The 18,267-nt window shown below is 39.3% G+C and overlaps 1 protein-coding gene and 1 long non-coding RNA gene across 3 annotated transcripts in view; one reads left to right on the top strand and one right to left on the bottom strand.

The window, feature by feature from the left end:
* The window catches only part of LOC131459329 (uncharacterized), a 109,410-nt gene that overhangs the window by 41,368 nt on the left and 49,775 nt on the right, over nt 1–18,267 (bottom strand). The gene's annotated exons all lie outside the window — the stretch shown is intronic.
* Nucleotides 5,511–13,170, top strand: LOC131459321 (up-regulator of cell proliferation-like). The gene is made up of 4 exons (XM_058629020.1): nt 5,511–5,611; nt 5,969–6,043; nt 6,988–7,063; nt 7,768–13,170. The coding sequence occupies exons 3-4, from the start codon at nt 6,994–6,996 to the stop codon at nt 12,432–12,434; spliced, it is 4,737 nt and encodes a 1,578-aa protein (XP_058485003.1). The 5' UTR covers nt 5,511–5,611; nt 5,969–6,043; nt 6,988–6,993; the 3' UTR covers nt 12,435–13,170.

Here is an 18,267-nt window from a genome sequence, read left to right as displayed (position 1 = left end):
TGAGACTGAAAATGAGTCAAACGTTTCACATTTTGTTTATCATTTTGGAAATTCTTTTTGGATAAATGATATTTTTGAAAGCTAACCTCACCTTTTAATTGCCAAATAATAACATACACTCTTACCAGCGGTCAAAACAATGCCATTTACTGCCTTTTATATAGAAATAAAATGTATATTATGCATAATTGAGTTCGGCATTTTGGCCCGGCCCTCCAAAATATTTTCATTTGCTCATTTGGCCCCCTGGGAAAAATAATTGCCCACCCCTGCATAGATGCACAGGGGTGTGCGTGTGCGCTATGGTTGTTGCAGATCAACTGTCTCTTGAATATAGTGCATAATATTGTGTTTTGTATGTGGTTGTTTGTGCGTGTTTTTTTTTTTCTTTTTTTTTACTGAAAGCCCTGACTGAAACCCCATGGTACGCTACTGCGTATGAATTCAAACTGATTTTGAATTTTTAGACATATTCTTTCATGTTCAGAAACACACACACACATACAGTATATACATATATATGTATATATGTGTGTTTGTGTATATATATATATATAAATATGTATATACTGTATATATAACTGTAATTACATAAAATGCAAACAAATTAAGAAACATCATCAAATAACAAGCTGCAAATACCAGATGATGGCGATTTTCTAAAAATGTTTTATTAGCAATAATTGTAGTAGAAGAGTAGAATTATCAAATGCATAGTCATTTTCAGTGAAAGTGGTTAGTTTTATCCTTTTACAGGAAAGGAAACAACATTCAGGTCACACAAACCTGTTGTTCCAGTGCTACAAATGCAGGTTAATGCACTATAAATACCACAGGCGCCACAAGCACAAGCAGCACCAGAGTCTCCTCTCCGACATGATAACAGGTAGGTTTTATAGAATCCTTATCTGTTGCATTTAGTGGTTTATACTTTGTCTTTGTTGATTAGTGATGGTATTTTACAGCAATTGACATCTGTGATGTTACACGACTGCATCTTTTTTTATTACTTTCTTTTGTGCCTCAAAGCCTTTTTATTCTCGAGATTGTCAATGAAATATACTGAAACCCAAATTAGCCCAAAGTTTGTCAACTTTAGAACGACAGGTACTGTGTCTAGTCAGTGATAGACTTTGGTTTTGTTGTATTTTCATTCAGAATAAAAAATGTTCAATTTGTTTTTGTTTACAATGTGTGACTTAAGGCTATGCAAGTTAAACACAACATTTGTTATGTAGTTAATCGGGTTGAGTTGGTTTATCTACACTGTAACAAATTTCCTGTAGAATTGACAGTAAAGAACAGGCAAAAAATTGCCAATAAAGTGCTGTAAAAGTGTTGTTAATTACTGTAAACATTAATTAGAACATATTACTGGATACGTTTTACAGGTTTTTGCCGTATATAAAACACAACAATGTATTGTTTTATATGATAAACAACCATTTATTGTATTTTAATTTACAATATTATCTTGGATCCCATTCAAATTACATCAGTTACCTGCCAACTATTTTTGCCACTAAATAGCTGTTACTTGTTCATAATTCATTATTTTATTGTAGAATGTTTATACAGCTAATATATGTTTGCTTGTCATGTTTTGCAAATTAAGCACTGTAATTTCTTGTAATTGTAATTATTTTCAGCTATTAATAATAATAAAACAAGAGTCAGTGCTGCAACAATACAAAACATTTATTAACACTCAATAACCGATGTGTATATTTTCAAACTCACACAGACATGAACAAACTCACATAAACCTACACCAAGACTTGCAGCCACACAGTGTAACTTTGAATTAACTACTGTAATTTGCAGCAACAAAGTCAAATGTGTAAAAAATAACCATATCTTGGAACCATTGTTTTTTTGTTTTTTTTTTTATACAAAACAGTGTGCCATTATTGTTTCTTTTGCAAACGGGCTCAAAGCCATTCAAAGTCCATTAACCTTTTTAGAAGTGCAGAAACATGAAGGTTGACATTGCTGTTCCTCTTCTCTTGCACTTTCCCACTTCTTGGACTGATCCACTTTGTGGCCTTTCTGCCAGAGGTTGGGCTGATCCCCAGGAAGCATCTGAAGTCACAAAATCAGGAAAAAGACACTTAATGAAATACATTGTTTACAAAAGACAAAACCCATCAAGTTGCGGTTTTGCATAATTTTTTGAAATATACAAGGATATTTTATTGTCACATGCAGAGAGTAGGGTAGATTAGGACATGCAGTGAAGGGTAGCGCTGTGTGTGTGTGTGTGTGAGTGAGTGCGCGCAGCCGAGGGGCGGCGCATGAGCGAGCCCGCAGAGCGGAAGACGGGTGTGTTATTGTTTACATGTGTGCCGGTGAATGAAGGTGGAGACGGCGACCGGAGCGGATAGAGAGAATTGGATGTTACCGTGCAATCAGCTAATAAACCCGGATTCTCTTCAACAAACAAACGGCCTGTCATTTGTGTGCCACCACGTAACAACTGTGGAGTAAAAATTCTCGGGAGTTAACCCCGGAAAAAAACGCTACCTCCCGGCCCTGGAGAATATAGATCTCCCCTGCGTTCCCCGACCACCGCTTTAGCTTAAGTCATCAAAAGCTGCGCAGGCTAGGCTAGTGACGAGTTTAAGACGAGACCCAGACTCTATCAGCGGTAGTGATTGGGTCTCGTCCTTCACTTGTCACCCAACGGTGCGTAGCATTACAGCCTCTGAACCAGCCCATAGACAACGCAGCGGCTACCGGAAAAAAAAAAATTTGAAATAGCAGAACAGATTGACTGCATTTTCGCGGTGACATGACACACAAAAATTTAAGACCCATGCCATCTGAATTTAAGACAATTTAATACTTTTTAAGGCCTTATTTTTAGGAAAATTGATTTACGACTTTTTAAGGACCTGCGGCCACCCTGAGTTCATGGACGATTCGTGAACGATAGGAAGTTTCTGACTAACTACCTTCACCAGATAAATGATAATAGTGGTCGATATTACTGTGAAAAAAAAATGTTTTGTGCACATAACACACTGCTCCAAAGCCTACTGCACTGAAACATCTGATGTATTCTTGGTCTGAAAGTAGTTACAGAAGTGAACCAGACGAAGCAGTCAGAGAATGGCTCATTCGTGATTCGCAAGTCGTTTTAATGAACTGAACGAGGAGAACTAGTTCGCGACAAAGAATCGTAATAATAATTCCCATAATACTAAATTGTACCACACAAATCTTCATAATACAATCCAGCAGTTACAACACTCTAGTGTATCTTGCTGTTCTGTGGTTTTTGCTGGTTAACATCTTCAAAAAACAGTGCAGTTTTAAGTCCCACACCCCGTATATTCCAACTAAGGCGAATAAAATGATGCCAAATGCTGTTAGTCACACAAATAAATAAGGAAACATTATTCTTACCAAAATGTTGTTTTTGCAGCTTTCTCTTCTCACCTCACTTCAAGGTTGATTCGATCCTGTCGGCGACACATGTAACTTTCTCACACCGAGTTTAGACAACGTACAGTAGCACCTAACTACCTTAGCTAGCGGCATGTGAGCCTAACATTTTAGCCTTCCATTAAACTGCAGAGCCTGGGATTACACTCGTTTGAAAAATATTCTTGAGCTAACTTTATTTTTAGTTGTGCAAACCAGGCTGACACACGATTAAATCATATTGCATGTTATTACTTGAAACACATTTTGAAGAGAAACTAGCAAGGTTGGTTTCCAGCCATGATATGCTAGGTGAAAGGCACTGCGGTCAAGTGAGCCGTCATTCGTTTTCGCGTGGTCAAGTGGGCCGTCATTCGTTTTTAAGTGCGCCCGTGCAGTCAAACTTACGGTAAATGCTGGGAGTCGGCTGAGAATCAGCGCTGGTTTGATACCGAGCGAGATCACTTCCGGTTTTCAAAATAAGACAAGTGCAATCAATCGAGCTGATAGCCAGAAGCTATTGAACTTAATATTTTCCTTAACTTATTTAGATTTGTGAAAGGCATAGCCTCAAAAAAGGTTACTAAAGTCATATTGTTAAAAACTAAAATAATTACTGTTTAATTCGGGTAAAATGTAACATAACCATGCATACAATCTTGCCTAGTTTCTCTTTAATAGTTTAGACTAATAACATAATACTTACTCTTTATTGAGTGGATGAAGGCTGGGTTCGCTCTCCTCCTCCCGCCATCAAATCCTATCCTCTTGCAAACCGCCAATATTAGCCTAACAGTGTTTAACTGTAAATGTATCATTTACAGTCAGAACCAAGTGAAAACAAAACCATGCTGTAATTTTAAAATGTGTTACAGCTTTAAATTACTGTAATTATTTTTTACCCATAATACATTGCATTTTACAGTTACACCTTGTAAAAGGATAGGACAACAAGCTTCTGTAATTTTTTACTGTAGAAATTACAGAAATTTGTTACAGTGTAAGTGAAAAAAACTAGGGGTTTATAGGGTTTTTTTTTTTTTTCAATTTTACTAATGTTTTTCCTCAAATTGAGTGATTAAGACTCCATGTGATGTGTCTCATGAGGGTTATTTATTATTATTTATGTTATGTTCATGTGTGTCTTTAGTCTGTTGGGTCTTTGATTTTTACCTGACACACTAACTGCATCTAACCTCAGCAGTATTATGCACATTTTGCACTTCAGGCTAATTTCTTGTTTTATACCATAAAATTGCCAGAGAAATGTCCCCCAAATAAGTGATTTTTGACCATTTTTCCAGGCAGTTGCAGTATTTACAATTTACTGCATGTTAAAATAGTGTATTAACAATTTAAAATGAAGAGAAACACTGCAGTTGCACATGAACAACAGATTTGCATGTTGAATTGGAATTTTAAACAGTATAAAACATATTAACAATAAACAATAAAATATTAACAATGAAATGCAAAAGCGCGAGTGAAATAACTGTAATAACCACAATATTGGCTTTCACGTGCAACTTCTCAGCTTTCAAAAACCATTGGATTTTTCCCAATAGCACAATCCTTTGTGTAATTACGGTAATGCAAAGTGTGCTTGTGCAAACGTGTCAACGAGTCATGCTGTGCGTAAATTCAGTAGTGGAAAAGTGCCAAAAGCAAAGCAAAGCAAAGGGCACAGGGGTCTTGATCAATACCATAGGGGAACAGGACACAAGGAGCAAACTGGAATCATAACAACAAAACAGACAATCTAACAGAGAACAAAGGGAACTATGAAGCGAGAGACAATCTAAGGCCGGTAATCTAAAAGTTGCAAGCAGTTTAGGGAGTGATGAAGTGACATGACAAGAGGTGAGAACCAAAACCGGAAGTGTCAAAATAAAACAGGAAATCCACAAAAACTAACAAGGACAAAAACATCAGGGAGATAAAAATATAAGCAAAGGTTAGGATCAAGACAGATCGGCTTTGAGGGTCTGATGCCATTTTGTGTTTAGTCAACAAAAATGCATTGAAAACAATAGTTGTTCTGTGAAAACATTTATTACCTTTTTGTTTATGTTTACAGTTATAAATCAACATGTCCTGCTAATGTTGGATTCACAACATCCTAAGTGGAAGGTTTCTGGAAGCTGCAAGTTCACCGTTTATGACATTTCTGTAGACATTTTGAATGGTAAGTTCTTGTATTGCAATTTTAGTGCCGTGCATTTCAGAATTATACAATTTGTATTCACAAAAGTTACCCATCCCCAATTATCCCCAGATATCCCCAGATATTTCTCTTTTTTTTCCTTTAATTTCATTAATATTACAACATATATTGATGGATGAATGATGTACATTTTAAAAAAAAAATCGATCAACTTTTAATTGAAATATGTTGTGGCTCTGATTCTTTACTTTAGGGTTTGCATGTAACTGTATCTATGTTTGTATGCTGTATTTTGGTCTGATTAGAATGTCACCAATAGCACATTGGGTTCTTCGAAAACATGTGATGTGAAACCAAAGAGATCTCTTTTTCCACTAGGTTCTAATGCGCAGAGGAGAGAAGCGAGGAGTCAGATCATGTCCACACTGAACACAGAAGGACAAAAGCGTACAGGTACGATAAAAAGTTTTAAAATGTATGTGCATACAAACAAATGTAATACAGCTTTTTGAATCATCTAGTTAAAATACAAAATGGACAGCAAACAATTAAATATTCATAAGCAGGGATGCCAAATATTTAAAAAAACAAGTACATCTTATTATCAATAGACATATAAGACCTGTATAGTCATGTAGAAACAACCAATTATTTTAAAGTAAACTGAGTTATGGCTGTCTCTGAATAAATCTCCAGTTCTTCATTATCTACTTTGAGCTCCTTCTTGATGTCCAAGCTCGTCATCTCTAACACTGAGGAAATTTATTTCAGCCACATGATCTTGTTCTTTCAGTCATTACTCACAGATTGTGACCAGAGGTGAGGGATGGAAACAGTAAATTAAGAGCTTCACCTTCCAGCTGAGCTCTTTCTTTATCATAACAAACAAGAATAGTGTCTGCGACAGTGCAGACACTGTCCTGTCTGCACTTTGCTTCTCCATTTTCCCCTCACTTGTGAACAGCACAAAGATACAGAGATACTTGAACTCCTTGACTTGGGGACACTCCTCATTATCATGTTATATATAATATCACATGCAAATTAGTGACAAAAAATCAGTCACGTGGGTCTTTATAATGTATTATTGCAATTTCTTCTGAAATATTAATACAACTTTATTTTAATCCACCTTCTTCCCTAGGATAAATAAATTATTCTGATTCTGCTATAACTTGATCTTAAATTGCTCACCCCGAGATATTCTGAATCAGAATTGTAAAATGAAAAACCTCTAAGAGCAGTCAATCATTAGTTCATCTTCTGGTTAGTAGCCAAGAAAAATAACTCTGAAATGCACTTAATATTTGTGTGGACAATATTTGAATCAGTGAAATTCAATATATTTGGTTAAGTGGAACCAATGAGTTGTTAAGAGATTATTCTTTGTCAACCAGGTTTGGATGGACAGAGGAAGTGAAGGGAAAGGTCGGACCATGTCTACGATAAACAGAGAGAGTCAAGAGCTTGCAGGTAAACTCTCATATACTCTTTTCAGCGAACATCTGTAAAAACTATTTTGAAGCTTGATTTACGCACACCATCCCAAAGAAGCTCCATTGCAATCTACACAATAGTTTTATCGTTTTTTTGGTTTATTAAAAAGAACAGGGTTTGCGGAAACAAACACAATCAAGCAATTTGCTGCTGTGCAAAATGTTTTGACTACACGTCATCAACAATTAGTTAGTAGATTAGTTAGCTGTGAATTTGTTGAAAAAGGAAGCTCAGGTAAATCAACCACGATCTGAAAAAATAACAGTTGCAATTTCGCACAGTGAAATTACACAGCTGACGTAAATGCTGTGTTGATTGGACACATTTTCAAAAAGTACTTCAAAAGAGTGAATGATTTGCCTAAAAAAAACTTTAAAAACTGCTGTGCAAAGGCCATTAATTTAAAACAACCAATTACACGTTGGGTTTAGGTAATGATATCAATTACCTGTACATATGTCATGTTTCTTGGTGTTTCAGTTGTGTGGTCATGAATGTTTGATATATCTGTCATCAGTTTTTGACTTATAACTTACAACTAACTAACCGAAACTATAACCAAGGGCCAGTTAGCCTAAAGAGTGGTATCAGGGAAAAATAACTAGCCTCTAGCATATTGTTTTTAGTATGTACAATAATAGTGTGTGTTCTGAATTTTAAATGAATGTTCTCTTTCACAGGCCTGAAAGACTTCCTCACCAAACTTGGGCTGGAAAAAAAATATCCCAACAAGCTCACTCTTTGTTCTCTCTTTGAGATCAACAAAAACAGTATAGATGAAAAAGCTGTTCTATCATTGGAGGAAATACCATGGTGTTTTCTCCGAAAACTGTTCAAAATCAATGCTGAATGCAGGAGCTGCACACAATTATCAATCAGGCATGAGGAAAACAATGATCTCTCTGATCTCGACCTTTACACAGCAGAGGACTCTGCAGACAGTAAGGTTAACCCTCTTGATGTTATCGTAGCGCTCTTCCTTTGTGCCGACAGCCTCTTGCAGCAGGAAATGGCCCTAAAAATGTCACTGTGCCAGTTTTCTCTCCCACTGCTGTTGCCCCATGGCAATAAGAGTCAGTGTGCCCTGATGCATTGGGCTTTAAGCGATATTGTCAAAGAATGGTGTCCACATGATTTGTCTGAATCAAAGGGTTTTGTTGAGGAAAACATTATTCAGGCAAATATACCGTTCTATTCCTTTGTGAGACTGAAGAACTGTAGTTTACCAAAGTCACAGTTCTTGAATCATCTTCTCAGCAGTGGACAACAAAGTTGTAGTATCTTTACACACAGAGATGTGGAAGGTGGGGCAGTTAAAAGACAAATTGCAAATGGATTGGTTGAGGTTTGTTGGTACTTACCCTCAGGGGGAAAAACCCTTGACATATTTCCAGAGCCGATTGCCTTTGCAAATTTGAGAGGAGACATTCGTGAGTCACTCACACAATTCAACTTTCTTTTTCAAGTATCAACAGCGACCTTTGTGTTCCTGGACAGAGTTGATGAAGAAGAACACAGAATTCTGACATCTCTTCAAGATGTGAAATCCAAACTCTTCTTAGTTGTTAATCGTAATGGGGAGAACGCAAGACAGGACATGATGTCAGTGAAGACATTGGTGGGTGGATTAAATCTATCCAACAACAGAGTGAAGATCAAAGACTCAAGGCAAAATGTTACAGAGTTCTCAAATAGGCTTTGTGAAGCCATCAAGACATCCCAGTTAGATGTAAAATCAACAATAAGCACTTTAAACATTTTTGACAAAGCCATTGAACTTGGTTTGTCTGTGGACGAAAGCAAAACTGATAAACAGAGGGAAGCAGCTGAAAAGATCATTGATGACATTGGGGTACGAAGTATACCACACTACAAGAAACAACAACTTCCACTGCAAGGAGAGAACTGGAAAAGACTATCACTGTTAGAAAAAGAGGAGTGCAGATTGAAGAAATCTGGTGATTCAAACCTTGAAGAGTATAAATTACAACTGCATGCAGAAAAAGAGCAAATCAGAAAAGATCAAAGAAAATGTAAAATATCCGAAGGAATGAAAAGGTTCATTCAGTACTTGTCATCAAGTGACAAAGAAGAAAGGGATGTTTTTCTCAAGTGGATGAAACTCAAGTTTAATACACACTCAAGAACAAAATTGTTCGAGTTGCGCAACAAATTCAAAGAGCAATGCAAGAACAAAGATGTGAAGCTCATAGCAGAGTTAGACCAAGCATTGGTGGATAGCTCTTTAGGAATAGAGCATTACATGAGAGAGATGGGACTGATCTATGAGTTCGCCACTGATTCTATCAGCTCACCAATAGCTGCTGATAAAATATCTCACCTCCCTGCTTTGGCTGCGGAAATGTTGCTGGATGGATATCCTTTAGAGCTCCTGGATGGAGATGCTTCCAACATTCCAGAGAGATGGGTAAAAGATGTGCTGATGGAGCTTCACAAGAAGGTGGGACAGAAGAGCAGACTGTTGGTATTGACTGTGTTGGGTGTCCAGAGTAGTGGGAAGTCCACACTCCTCAACACCATGTTTGGTGTGCAGTTTCCTGTCAGCAGTGGCAGATGCACAAGAGGAGCTTTCATGCTCTTCCTCAAAGTTGGAGAAGATTTGAAAAGTGAGTTAAACAGTGATTTCATTGTCCTCATTGACACAGAGGGTCTTAAGGCTCCTGATTTGGCACAACTAGGGGACAGTTATGAGCATGACAACCAGCTGGCAACCTTTGTCATTGGCTTGAGCGATGTCACCATTATCAACATTAAAATGGAAAATGCAAATGAAATGAAAGATATCTTGCAAATCACAGTGCATGCCTTCTTGAGAATGAAAGAGATTGGAAAAAAGCCAGTTTGTCATTTTGTTCACCAAAATGTTTCTTCAGTTTCAGCTCATGCCAAGACCATGACTGAAAGAAAACATCTCTTGGATCAGCTCAATGAAATGACTCAAATTGCAGCTGAGATGGAAAGGAAGCCAGCCATCAAAGAATTCACAGATGTGCTGAACTACGACATGGAAAATAATAACTGGAACATCCCAGGACTCTGGCATGGAACCCTACCAATGGCACCAGTAAACACAGGTTACAGTGAAGCTGTAGCACATTTCAAGAAAAATCTTTTACAAACTTTGATGAGTGAAAGAAGCAATGAACCGTCACAGATCCCAGAGTTTCTAGTATGGATGAGAAGTCTCTGGAAAGCTGTAAAATATGAGAACTTCATCTTTAGCTTCAGGAACACTCTTGTGGCTCATGCCTATGACAGCTTGTGGAAAGAGTTCAATCAGTGGGAATGGGAGTTCAGAAAAGAGATTCTGACCTGGCAAACAGCAGCTGAGTTAGAAATCCGAAATGCTGACAATGAATCTGCATTAGAAACTTGGAACAGATTAGTTGGGAAAAATAAATTAGAGGTAACTCAGAAAATAGTGGATCAAGAAACCATAATGAAGGAGAAACTCTGTGACTACTACAAAAGGAGAGGCAAACGAGTAAATCTGATAGAGAAATACAAAGCTGAGTTTTCCACCAGCATCAGGAGCCTTGCAAATGAAATCAAACATTCTGTTCATGCTAAACTGGACTGTGCCCTCGAACTTAAAATCACCTCGAAACAGACTCAGGATATTCAGAGACAATACAGAAATGTGATTGAAAAACGGGTCATGAAGCTGCTGGGGGACTGTAATGAGTCCACTCTGACTGATGAAGAGCTGACACAAGAGTTTGAAAAAATGTGGGCTGAAGCCACTGTAAATGTGGGAGGTGTGAAAGAGCGAGATATTGCAGCATGTGTCCTGAAGCAGTTAAGAAAAAGTTTCTCAAATAGAAACGTCAATGAGGAATTGCAGAACATTCGAGACCTAAACGAATTTGGGAGGTGTCCATTCAAAACTACGAAGGATCATGTAGACTTTTTAGGGAAGGTCCAACATACGTGGAGACATGAGTTGCAAAACTCTGCAAACAGTGTCATTAAGTCTTGTACACAGTTTGTTCTTGATAAAGTTAAAACAAATGGAGATTACCAAGAGTCCTTCACCAAGGAGCTTCTCGAAACAATTGACAAAGCCCTTGAAAAAGACGACTATAACAAAACAAATACACAGTTCGAGATTGACCTGAAAATCCACATGTGCGGCATTGCCTCACGAGAATTTCTCAAAATGCACAGAAGATTCTTGACAGAAAACAATCCTCACTCTCAGCTTGAGAAGTACAAAAGTCAGTATCGATCCGACTTTCTTGACTTATACAGAAAGAAAGACCACTGCCAACGCAAAGCAAATGACGTTGTCCAGTTTTGTATCAAGCCTGCTGTCAAAGAGTACATCTGTAGATCTTTGGGCGTAGACATTGTAGATGAAATTTTGACAAGTTCCCATTCAGCAAAGTTCTCTTCTCGCTCTTTCTTCCAGTACAACATTCAGAAAGAGCTGCTGCAAAAGGACGACTTTAACAGCTTCCTCAAGTACATTGATCAGTATGAAATGTATGTCAAAGACTGGATATTTCAGCACATCCAGGAAAAAATGGCAGAGGACAAGACTTTGTGCAAACTGAAGAAAAATATTCTGCACATCATCATTGACAAAATAACATGTTCAATAGAATGGGCCTCAAAAGGCCAGGGTGTTGTTATGCTGCCAGATGACAAGGAAAACATTACCAAGTTCATCAGGAACATGTGCACATTTTTGATCAAAGATATTTCGATTTCAGAAGAGTCTGTGAAAACCACCTTGTTTCAAATCCAAAGCAAATGTCATCAGTTTATCAACTGCCTCAAGACCTCAATCAATGAGTTGAAAGATGAACTTGAGGAGGAAATCTCAAACTCTGACAACATCACTGAGACTCTGAACCAGCTTCCAATCAAACCACAGGATGAGCTTTTCAAGCGGATGTTTGGTTGTGGAAAGCAGTGTCCATTTTGTTCTGCTCCATGTGAAGCTGGAGGCACAGAACACAAAGAGCATCACACAGCCATACATCGACCTCAAGGTCTTGGCAGATTCCACAGACAAACATCAAGAAAACTGGTCACAGCACTGTGTACAACTGACGTGTACAGTGAAAGTCATTTCAGAAATTCAGAAACTGGAAATGAGTGTCATCCTTACAAGGATTACATAAAGTACTATCCAGACTGGATCATCCCTCCAGACCCCACCATAGAGGCATCTGACTACTGGAAGTATGTCCTGGTGCAAAACAATATGAGATTTGCTCAAGAATATGAAGCTGAACCAGCTGATGTTCCTGAGGCCTGGAGAACAATCACTAAGCAACAAGCACTCAAGGGTTTACAAGACGCCTTCAACATGAAGTAAACAACAAACCCAGAAACAAATCAACAAAACATCCAACAGTGTACAAATGCAAATGGAAGACTCAAATAATACAAGGACCTAACACACCAGAATAGTTGACAGAATAATGGAAAAGAAAGGTGGATCAATAAATCAAAATGCTAATGATCAACTTGGCTAGAATATGGGAAAATAACAAAAACTGAAACGTTGTCTTTGAAAGATAGAAGTCAGGTATAATCCACAGCAATGAAAAACAAAATGCCTTTATTAATCTGTATGTGAAACATTTTTGCTACAACACAATGATAGGTTGTTTGTTTGTTTTTTTAAGTCAATGTTGTTTATGTAATTTACTTGTGGCTCAGTAAAGAAAGGAACTCAAACAGCTACTGAGAGTAAAATCCACCCAGAATACATTGAAAGTGACAAAATGGGTTGAAAAAAAGAGTGTGTCCTCATATATATATACAGGTTTGTAACCATTATAGTTGCAGACAATAAATAATGCACTTCAGGTAAATTTGAACAAATGTGTTTTTCAATGACTAGTGTTATAAGATACTGTTATTTTTGGTTGTTATAAAGTCTGTATTTCTGTAACTTAAAGTATTTAATATAACGTGTTATCAAACCAGAATGCAAACTGGTGCACAAGACAACAATTATTGAGTTAATGATTTCTTTGTTTTGTTTTGTGACTATTGCGCTCAATTATTGCTTTTGTTAAAATCTTTTTGGAGACTGATCAATAAAAGTGGAAATGTTATTTATATTTTGAATTGTTGTCGTCTTCATCAGTTTGTTGCTGCTGTGTTGATCAGAAATGAATCATTATTAAGTGCAGAGCAAGATGATGATCAATGAGTGTGAAAGGAGTTTAAGTTAACAGGTGAGTGTGTTCAAATTCCTCGCTAACAAAAACAGGCTGTCTTTAATAGGGAAAAAGGCTTCTAAGGAACTTAACAATTGCCAATACATTTTTTTTTATTGCTCTCCTGATCCTGCAGCAGGTGTGCTCACAGTCCTCACCACAAAAACCACAACAGCTAATCAGCAGTAGAAGCAGAGGACAAAATGTAGCCATCAAAGAAGGTACACAGAAAATTCATGGTTTATTTCAATATGGTTACTTCCACTGTTGGCCTAAAGTTCATACAGAAAATTAGCTTTAAAAGACCTACAGTACAAGTAAAGATTTACAAAAATATGTTATGACCTTCAGCTGAAATTGTTAATTTTATTATCCAAGAATATTTATAGTATAGAATGATCTGGCTTCATCCAGTATCAGTATATGATCTGATATGTTAGGGACATCATTCTATGGCCTGTTTGTATTACTCAAAATCATGTTTTGATGGGGCAATCACATGTGGGAGTGTAAGGAGTACTCATCAATGCAGTAACATGGCTGAGTCCCTGCACATAAACACAATAAAATGTTGCACAGTCCATATCTCTATCAAAAAGGATTAGATATTTTCAAATAATGTTTCCCTGCTGCAATAACATTTGTAGTAGTTCAAAATTAATCTAAAACTAACTAAATCAAATGACTATTATTGCACCCTGGGCAGGTAGTGTCCATGCTGGGTTATTGAGGTTCTGATGGTCTATTTAGTCCAGTTAAGCATAAAAACAAATCTCTTCTGCTCTGTTAAAAAACAAACAAACGTATCCTCGCCACCCAGGCACACACAAGTTTCCTCATCTTCCTGCCTTTACACTTGTGCATGTCTACTAGTGCCCACAGTGTATTTAACCCAGACATTATGTTGTGGTAAAATTGTCATGTGTCTGTTGAAGAAATAAAGTTGGAGTGTGGTTTAATCTTTGCAAAGACAGAGTCAAGATGATACAACTGCTCCGAGGCAAGTTGAAGATGGCTCTGAGGAAAACAAGAGGAAATCTGCGTATAGTAGGTGTAGTAAGTAACCATGAATATAAACTTCAAAAAGCAATACAAAACAATACCAAACATTTCATAACCAATATATGGATATGGATATATGAAGGTGATTATACTAATAAAAAGGTTATGATACCTGTAAAAGCAAGCAAAACATGAAATCAATTACATTTTCGTCTTTGTTTTGTTGTTTTTTTTTTGCTTAAATATCACAGTGGTTTTGTATGCTAATCTATACTCAAGAAAAAACATCAAATCAATCAAAATCAATCATCAGAGTAATTAATTGAAAAATCAAAAATACCAGCCGGTTAGAGATGTTTCATCAAAAAGTTACACTCATAAAAAATAAAAACTTACGGTCAGGGTTCCATGTCAAGGTCATTCCCAGTTAGAGTCATAGTCATAACGATACTCACTGATACGGGTTGGTCAGTGGGTAAATATTCATCTGACAGTCCGTCAAGAGGAAAGCAAGCTGAATAGAGAATCACTTGGATCCTCAGGCGGTTCCATCAGTGAGTTTGTCATATCTGGCATAAAAAAAATCATCTCTTGGAAGGTCTCCCTTTAACCAAGAGAGACGTATACCTAGGATTGTGGACAAGTACTTTAAGTGTGGCACATAGATCCGCTACCAATCCCGCTATGCACAACCTATAGACACCTTCATCTGAAAAACGCACATCAGTCACTCTCAGTGTAACTGTCCAGTCAAATCTGTCATACTTTGGGTAAACTCTTTTTAGCTGTCAATCTGTCAATCATTGATGATTTTCAAAAGAATCTTGGCTCAGCTTGAACAATGTCTGCCGTGCTAGTACAGGGGTCAATGGGTCAATGCAAATGAATGAGTACCAGTGAATTTTTCACCGAATGAGAAGTCGGTAAGGGCTCATGTAAGAGAGGACAAGAGGGAGAGAAAACCCTCTTGAAAACCAGTGTTCTTTTAACATAGACACCATCCCTCCTTTTGACACATGATCCAATCCATGTGTCAATTTAGCAAAATATGGAACATTTTTAGGGAGACAAGGTTTGTTATCTGGCCACACACCATCACTGTGAAAAGAAGCACGGTTAGACTTCCACAAGGACTTTTCTGCAGCAGTGGCAAAAGATTGCTTTTCAGGCAGTGAACGTGTGTGTGTGTCATCAGGAATGGAAACAAGATGGATGTTTACATCAACAGGGAGTCGAGCCCGGAAGTGCCAATTAACGCTGTGTTTCAGCTGAAGGAAGGAGCAGTGCCAACAATACGTATATTACAATATTTACAAACCGTAAAACTGTCTGTGTGCTTGTTCTGTTGTTTAGCATTAGCGATAGTCGGCTACAGGCTAAGCTACACGCGTTCGCTCGTGTTTCATTTACATTTGTGTTTATCATCTCGGTAACCACAACGTTATCCAAGCTACAGGCGTCCTGCAGCAGTCTTTGCGATGGAGGTGGTTCACTTGTCACAGTGTCTTCTGACTCTGGGTCTGACTCCGGATCAAATGTGTAAGGGATTACGGCGAGGGGTTGTGACGACGGCATTACTCAATGTTTTGATAATTGCTAGCCGTGCATCCGCCTTTCCAGAGGGGGAGCTGCGGGTCTGAGAGCTGACGTGCCAATTACGTCACTTCCAGGTAACTGGCCAATCACAAGACAGTGGGAAAGCTCTCGTTGGCTGGCCAATCACAAGACAGTCCATGTTCTGCGGGTGTGGTTTTGGTCAGAGTGTCAGTGATGAGACATTAACATCGGCTCGTTTGCAGCGACTAGGAGGTTTTTGACCATGAAAACGACTTCATGTTTGTAAGAACACCTTCATATGTCAGTGAGATAGGACCATGCTATGGCCTCTTTAAATATCCAACCTTATAGATACCCCTCCACCATCAAACCCCCCTCCACAGGAGGCCTAAAGGAGCAATTAAGAGTCAATTTGGATGTATAGGTCACTCTTAGGGTTCCGTTATAGTACTCTGTGTATCCAACTCCGTGACCATACAGACGCTTTGACGGGGTAGTACGTTGCAGTTTTCAGTATGGTATTGCAATTCACTGCCAGAATGCTAGGGGCTGCGGGAATGAGTCGTTAACTGACCAATGACAGCACTGCGGTTTCCATTGGTCTCAGTTGGGCTACAGAGAGCCCTCAGTAAAACTACTTTGAGGCATTTTGAGATTCAAAGAAGGTTTAATTAAAAATTAAAAATGTTAATTTTTGTTTGTTTTTCCATGAAAAAATTCATTTGACAATGCAAGATACTCACTGAGACATGATTTCATGTTACATACATACACCATTATGAACAACTGTCTATTTATACAACAATATCTGGAAGAATTGTAATGACTAAAGACCCAAATGAGCAGATAGCTGTTAAAAAGACTGTGTCATGCTCTGTCACCTCCGTTAAGTATCTTGTTTGGTTTCTCCCTTCATGTTCCATGTCTTGTCTTCCTGTTTTATTTCGGAAATCACTCACCCTTGTCTCTGTTTCAGGTTCCTGTCTACCCCGGCCCCTTCCTTGTTGGCGTGCACCTGATCCCTGATTGTGTCTACCCCACCTGCATCCTATCACTCCCTAATCAGCACTGCTTATATTCCCCTCTGTGTCTTGTCTCGTCGCCAGTTCGTAGTAGTTCATAGCTCACGTCCCAGCACTCTTTTTCACAGCCATAGTCTTGTCTTCTCGTGTTTTTGAACCTTGCCTGCCTTTTTTGACCTTGCCTTTTTGCCTGATGTTTTTGTACCTCTGCCTGATCTCTTTGACCTCCCGTGTACCGAACCTCTGCCTGGCATTAAACTCTGTTACTGACTGATTCGTGTTCTGAGTCCTGCCTTTGAGTCCCTTGTTCTGCTCAGCCATAGTTCATGACAGAACGAAATGGCCAGACATGGACTCAGCAGATTCAGACTCGTTTCGCCAAGCCCTTTGCGCACAGGGGCAAGAGCTGGCTCAACAGCAGGAGCAGCTCACGTCCTTGTGCGCCACGCTGAGAGAACTGGCAGCTCGCCAGGACTCAATGATGACATCTTTGGGCTCACAGTTTCATGAACTACTCTCTCACCTACCACGAGAGGCGCCTGCTGAAGCGACGTCGGACCGAGCCTCTCCCCCGGGTCGACGCGCGGACGCGCAGCCCCCTGCCAGCACTGCGCCGTCATGCCTGCAGCTCTCCCGTCCAGAGCGCTTCTCCGGGGATTCAGGAGACGTGAGACCATTCTGACGCAGCCTTCATAATCTCCCACCTCACGGGAGTGCAGAGACGTGGGCTACTGCCGAATGGAGCCGACGTTCAACAGCCTGCTCTTCACTCGTCAGGTTCACACGGGCTCTCGAGCAGATTTTCCAACACACTGCGCCAGGCAGAGAAGCTGCTAGATCGCTGCTCAAGCTACGGCAAGGAAGGCACAAGGTAACGGACTATGCCATAGACTTCCGCACCCTCGCCGCCGAGAGCGAGTGGAACCCTGTCGCCCTGTATGACGCATTGTTTCAAGGACTCTCTGAGTCAGTTAAGGGCCAGCTGATCAACATCGCCCTTCCGGAAGATTTGGATTCCCTCATCGCGCTGGTGGTTAAGATCGACAAGCATCTCACCGAGCTGGACCAGGAGCGGGGACGTCTTCGGGCTCGTCCATCGCCTCACCGGGGATGGAGGAGCAGCCCTGAGGATCGGCCAAGCTACGAATGCCCAACAACCAGCCCGCCTTCCTCTCCTCTTCCTCCTCAGGAGCCTATGCAACTGGGACGCGCTCATCTCTCCGCAGAGGAGCGTCTACGTCGACAAAAAGACGGAAGATGATACTACTGTGGCCAACTGGGTCATGTGGTGAGTGCCTGCCACATCAAGGGGGGCGGGGCACTGCCCAAAAGACCTCTCACGGTGAGTCGAAGCCTGTTGATAAACAGTCCTGCCCAGCACCAGCCACAGGTAAAAATT

The sequence above is a fragment of the Solea solea genome, chromosome 5, assembly GCF_958295425.1.
Source record: "Solea solea chromosome 5, fSolSol10.1, whole genome shotgun sequence".
NCBI classification, from domain to species: Eukaryota; Metazoa; Chordata; class Actinopteri; order Pleuronectiformes; family Soleidae; genus Solea; species Solea solea.
Note: the sequence above shows the minus strand (reverse complement) of the source record. Positions and strands in the feature narration are given on the sequence as shown.

Bases quoted from the DNA above. Each gene is read 5' to 3' on its own strand.
- LOC131459321 (XM_058629020.1), top strand. From the start codon at position 6,994: ATGGACAGAGGAAGTGAAGGGAAAGGTCGGACCATGTCTACGATAAAC. The intron at 7,064-7,767 runs GTAAACTCTCAT...TCTCTTTCACAG, and splicing joins AGAGAGTCAAGAGCTTGCAG to GCCTGAAAGACTTCCTCACC.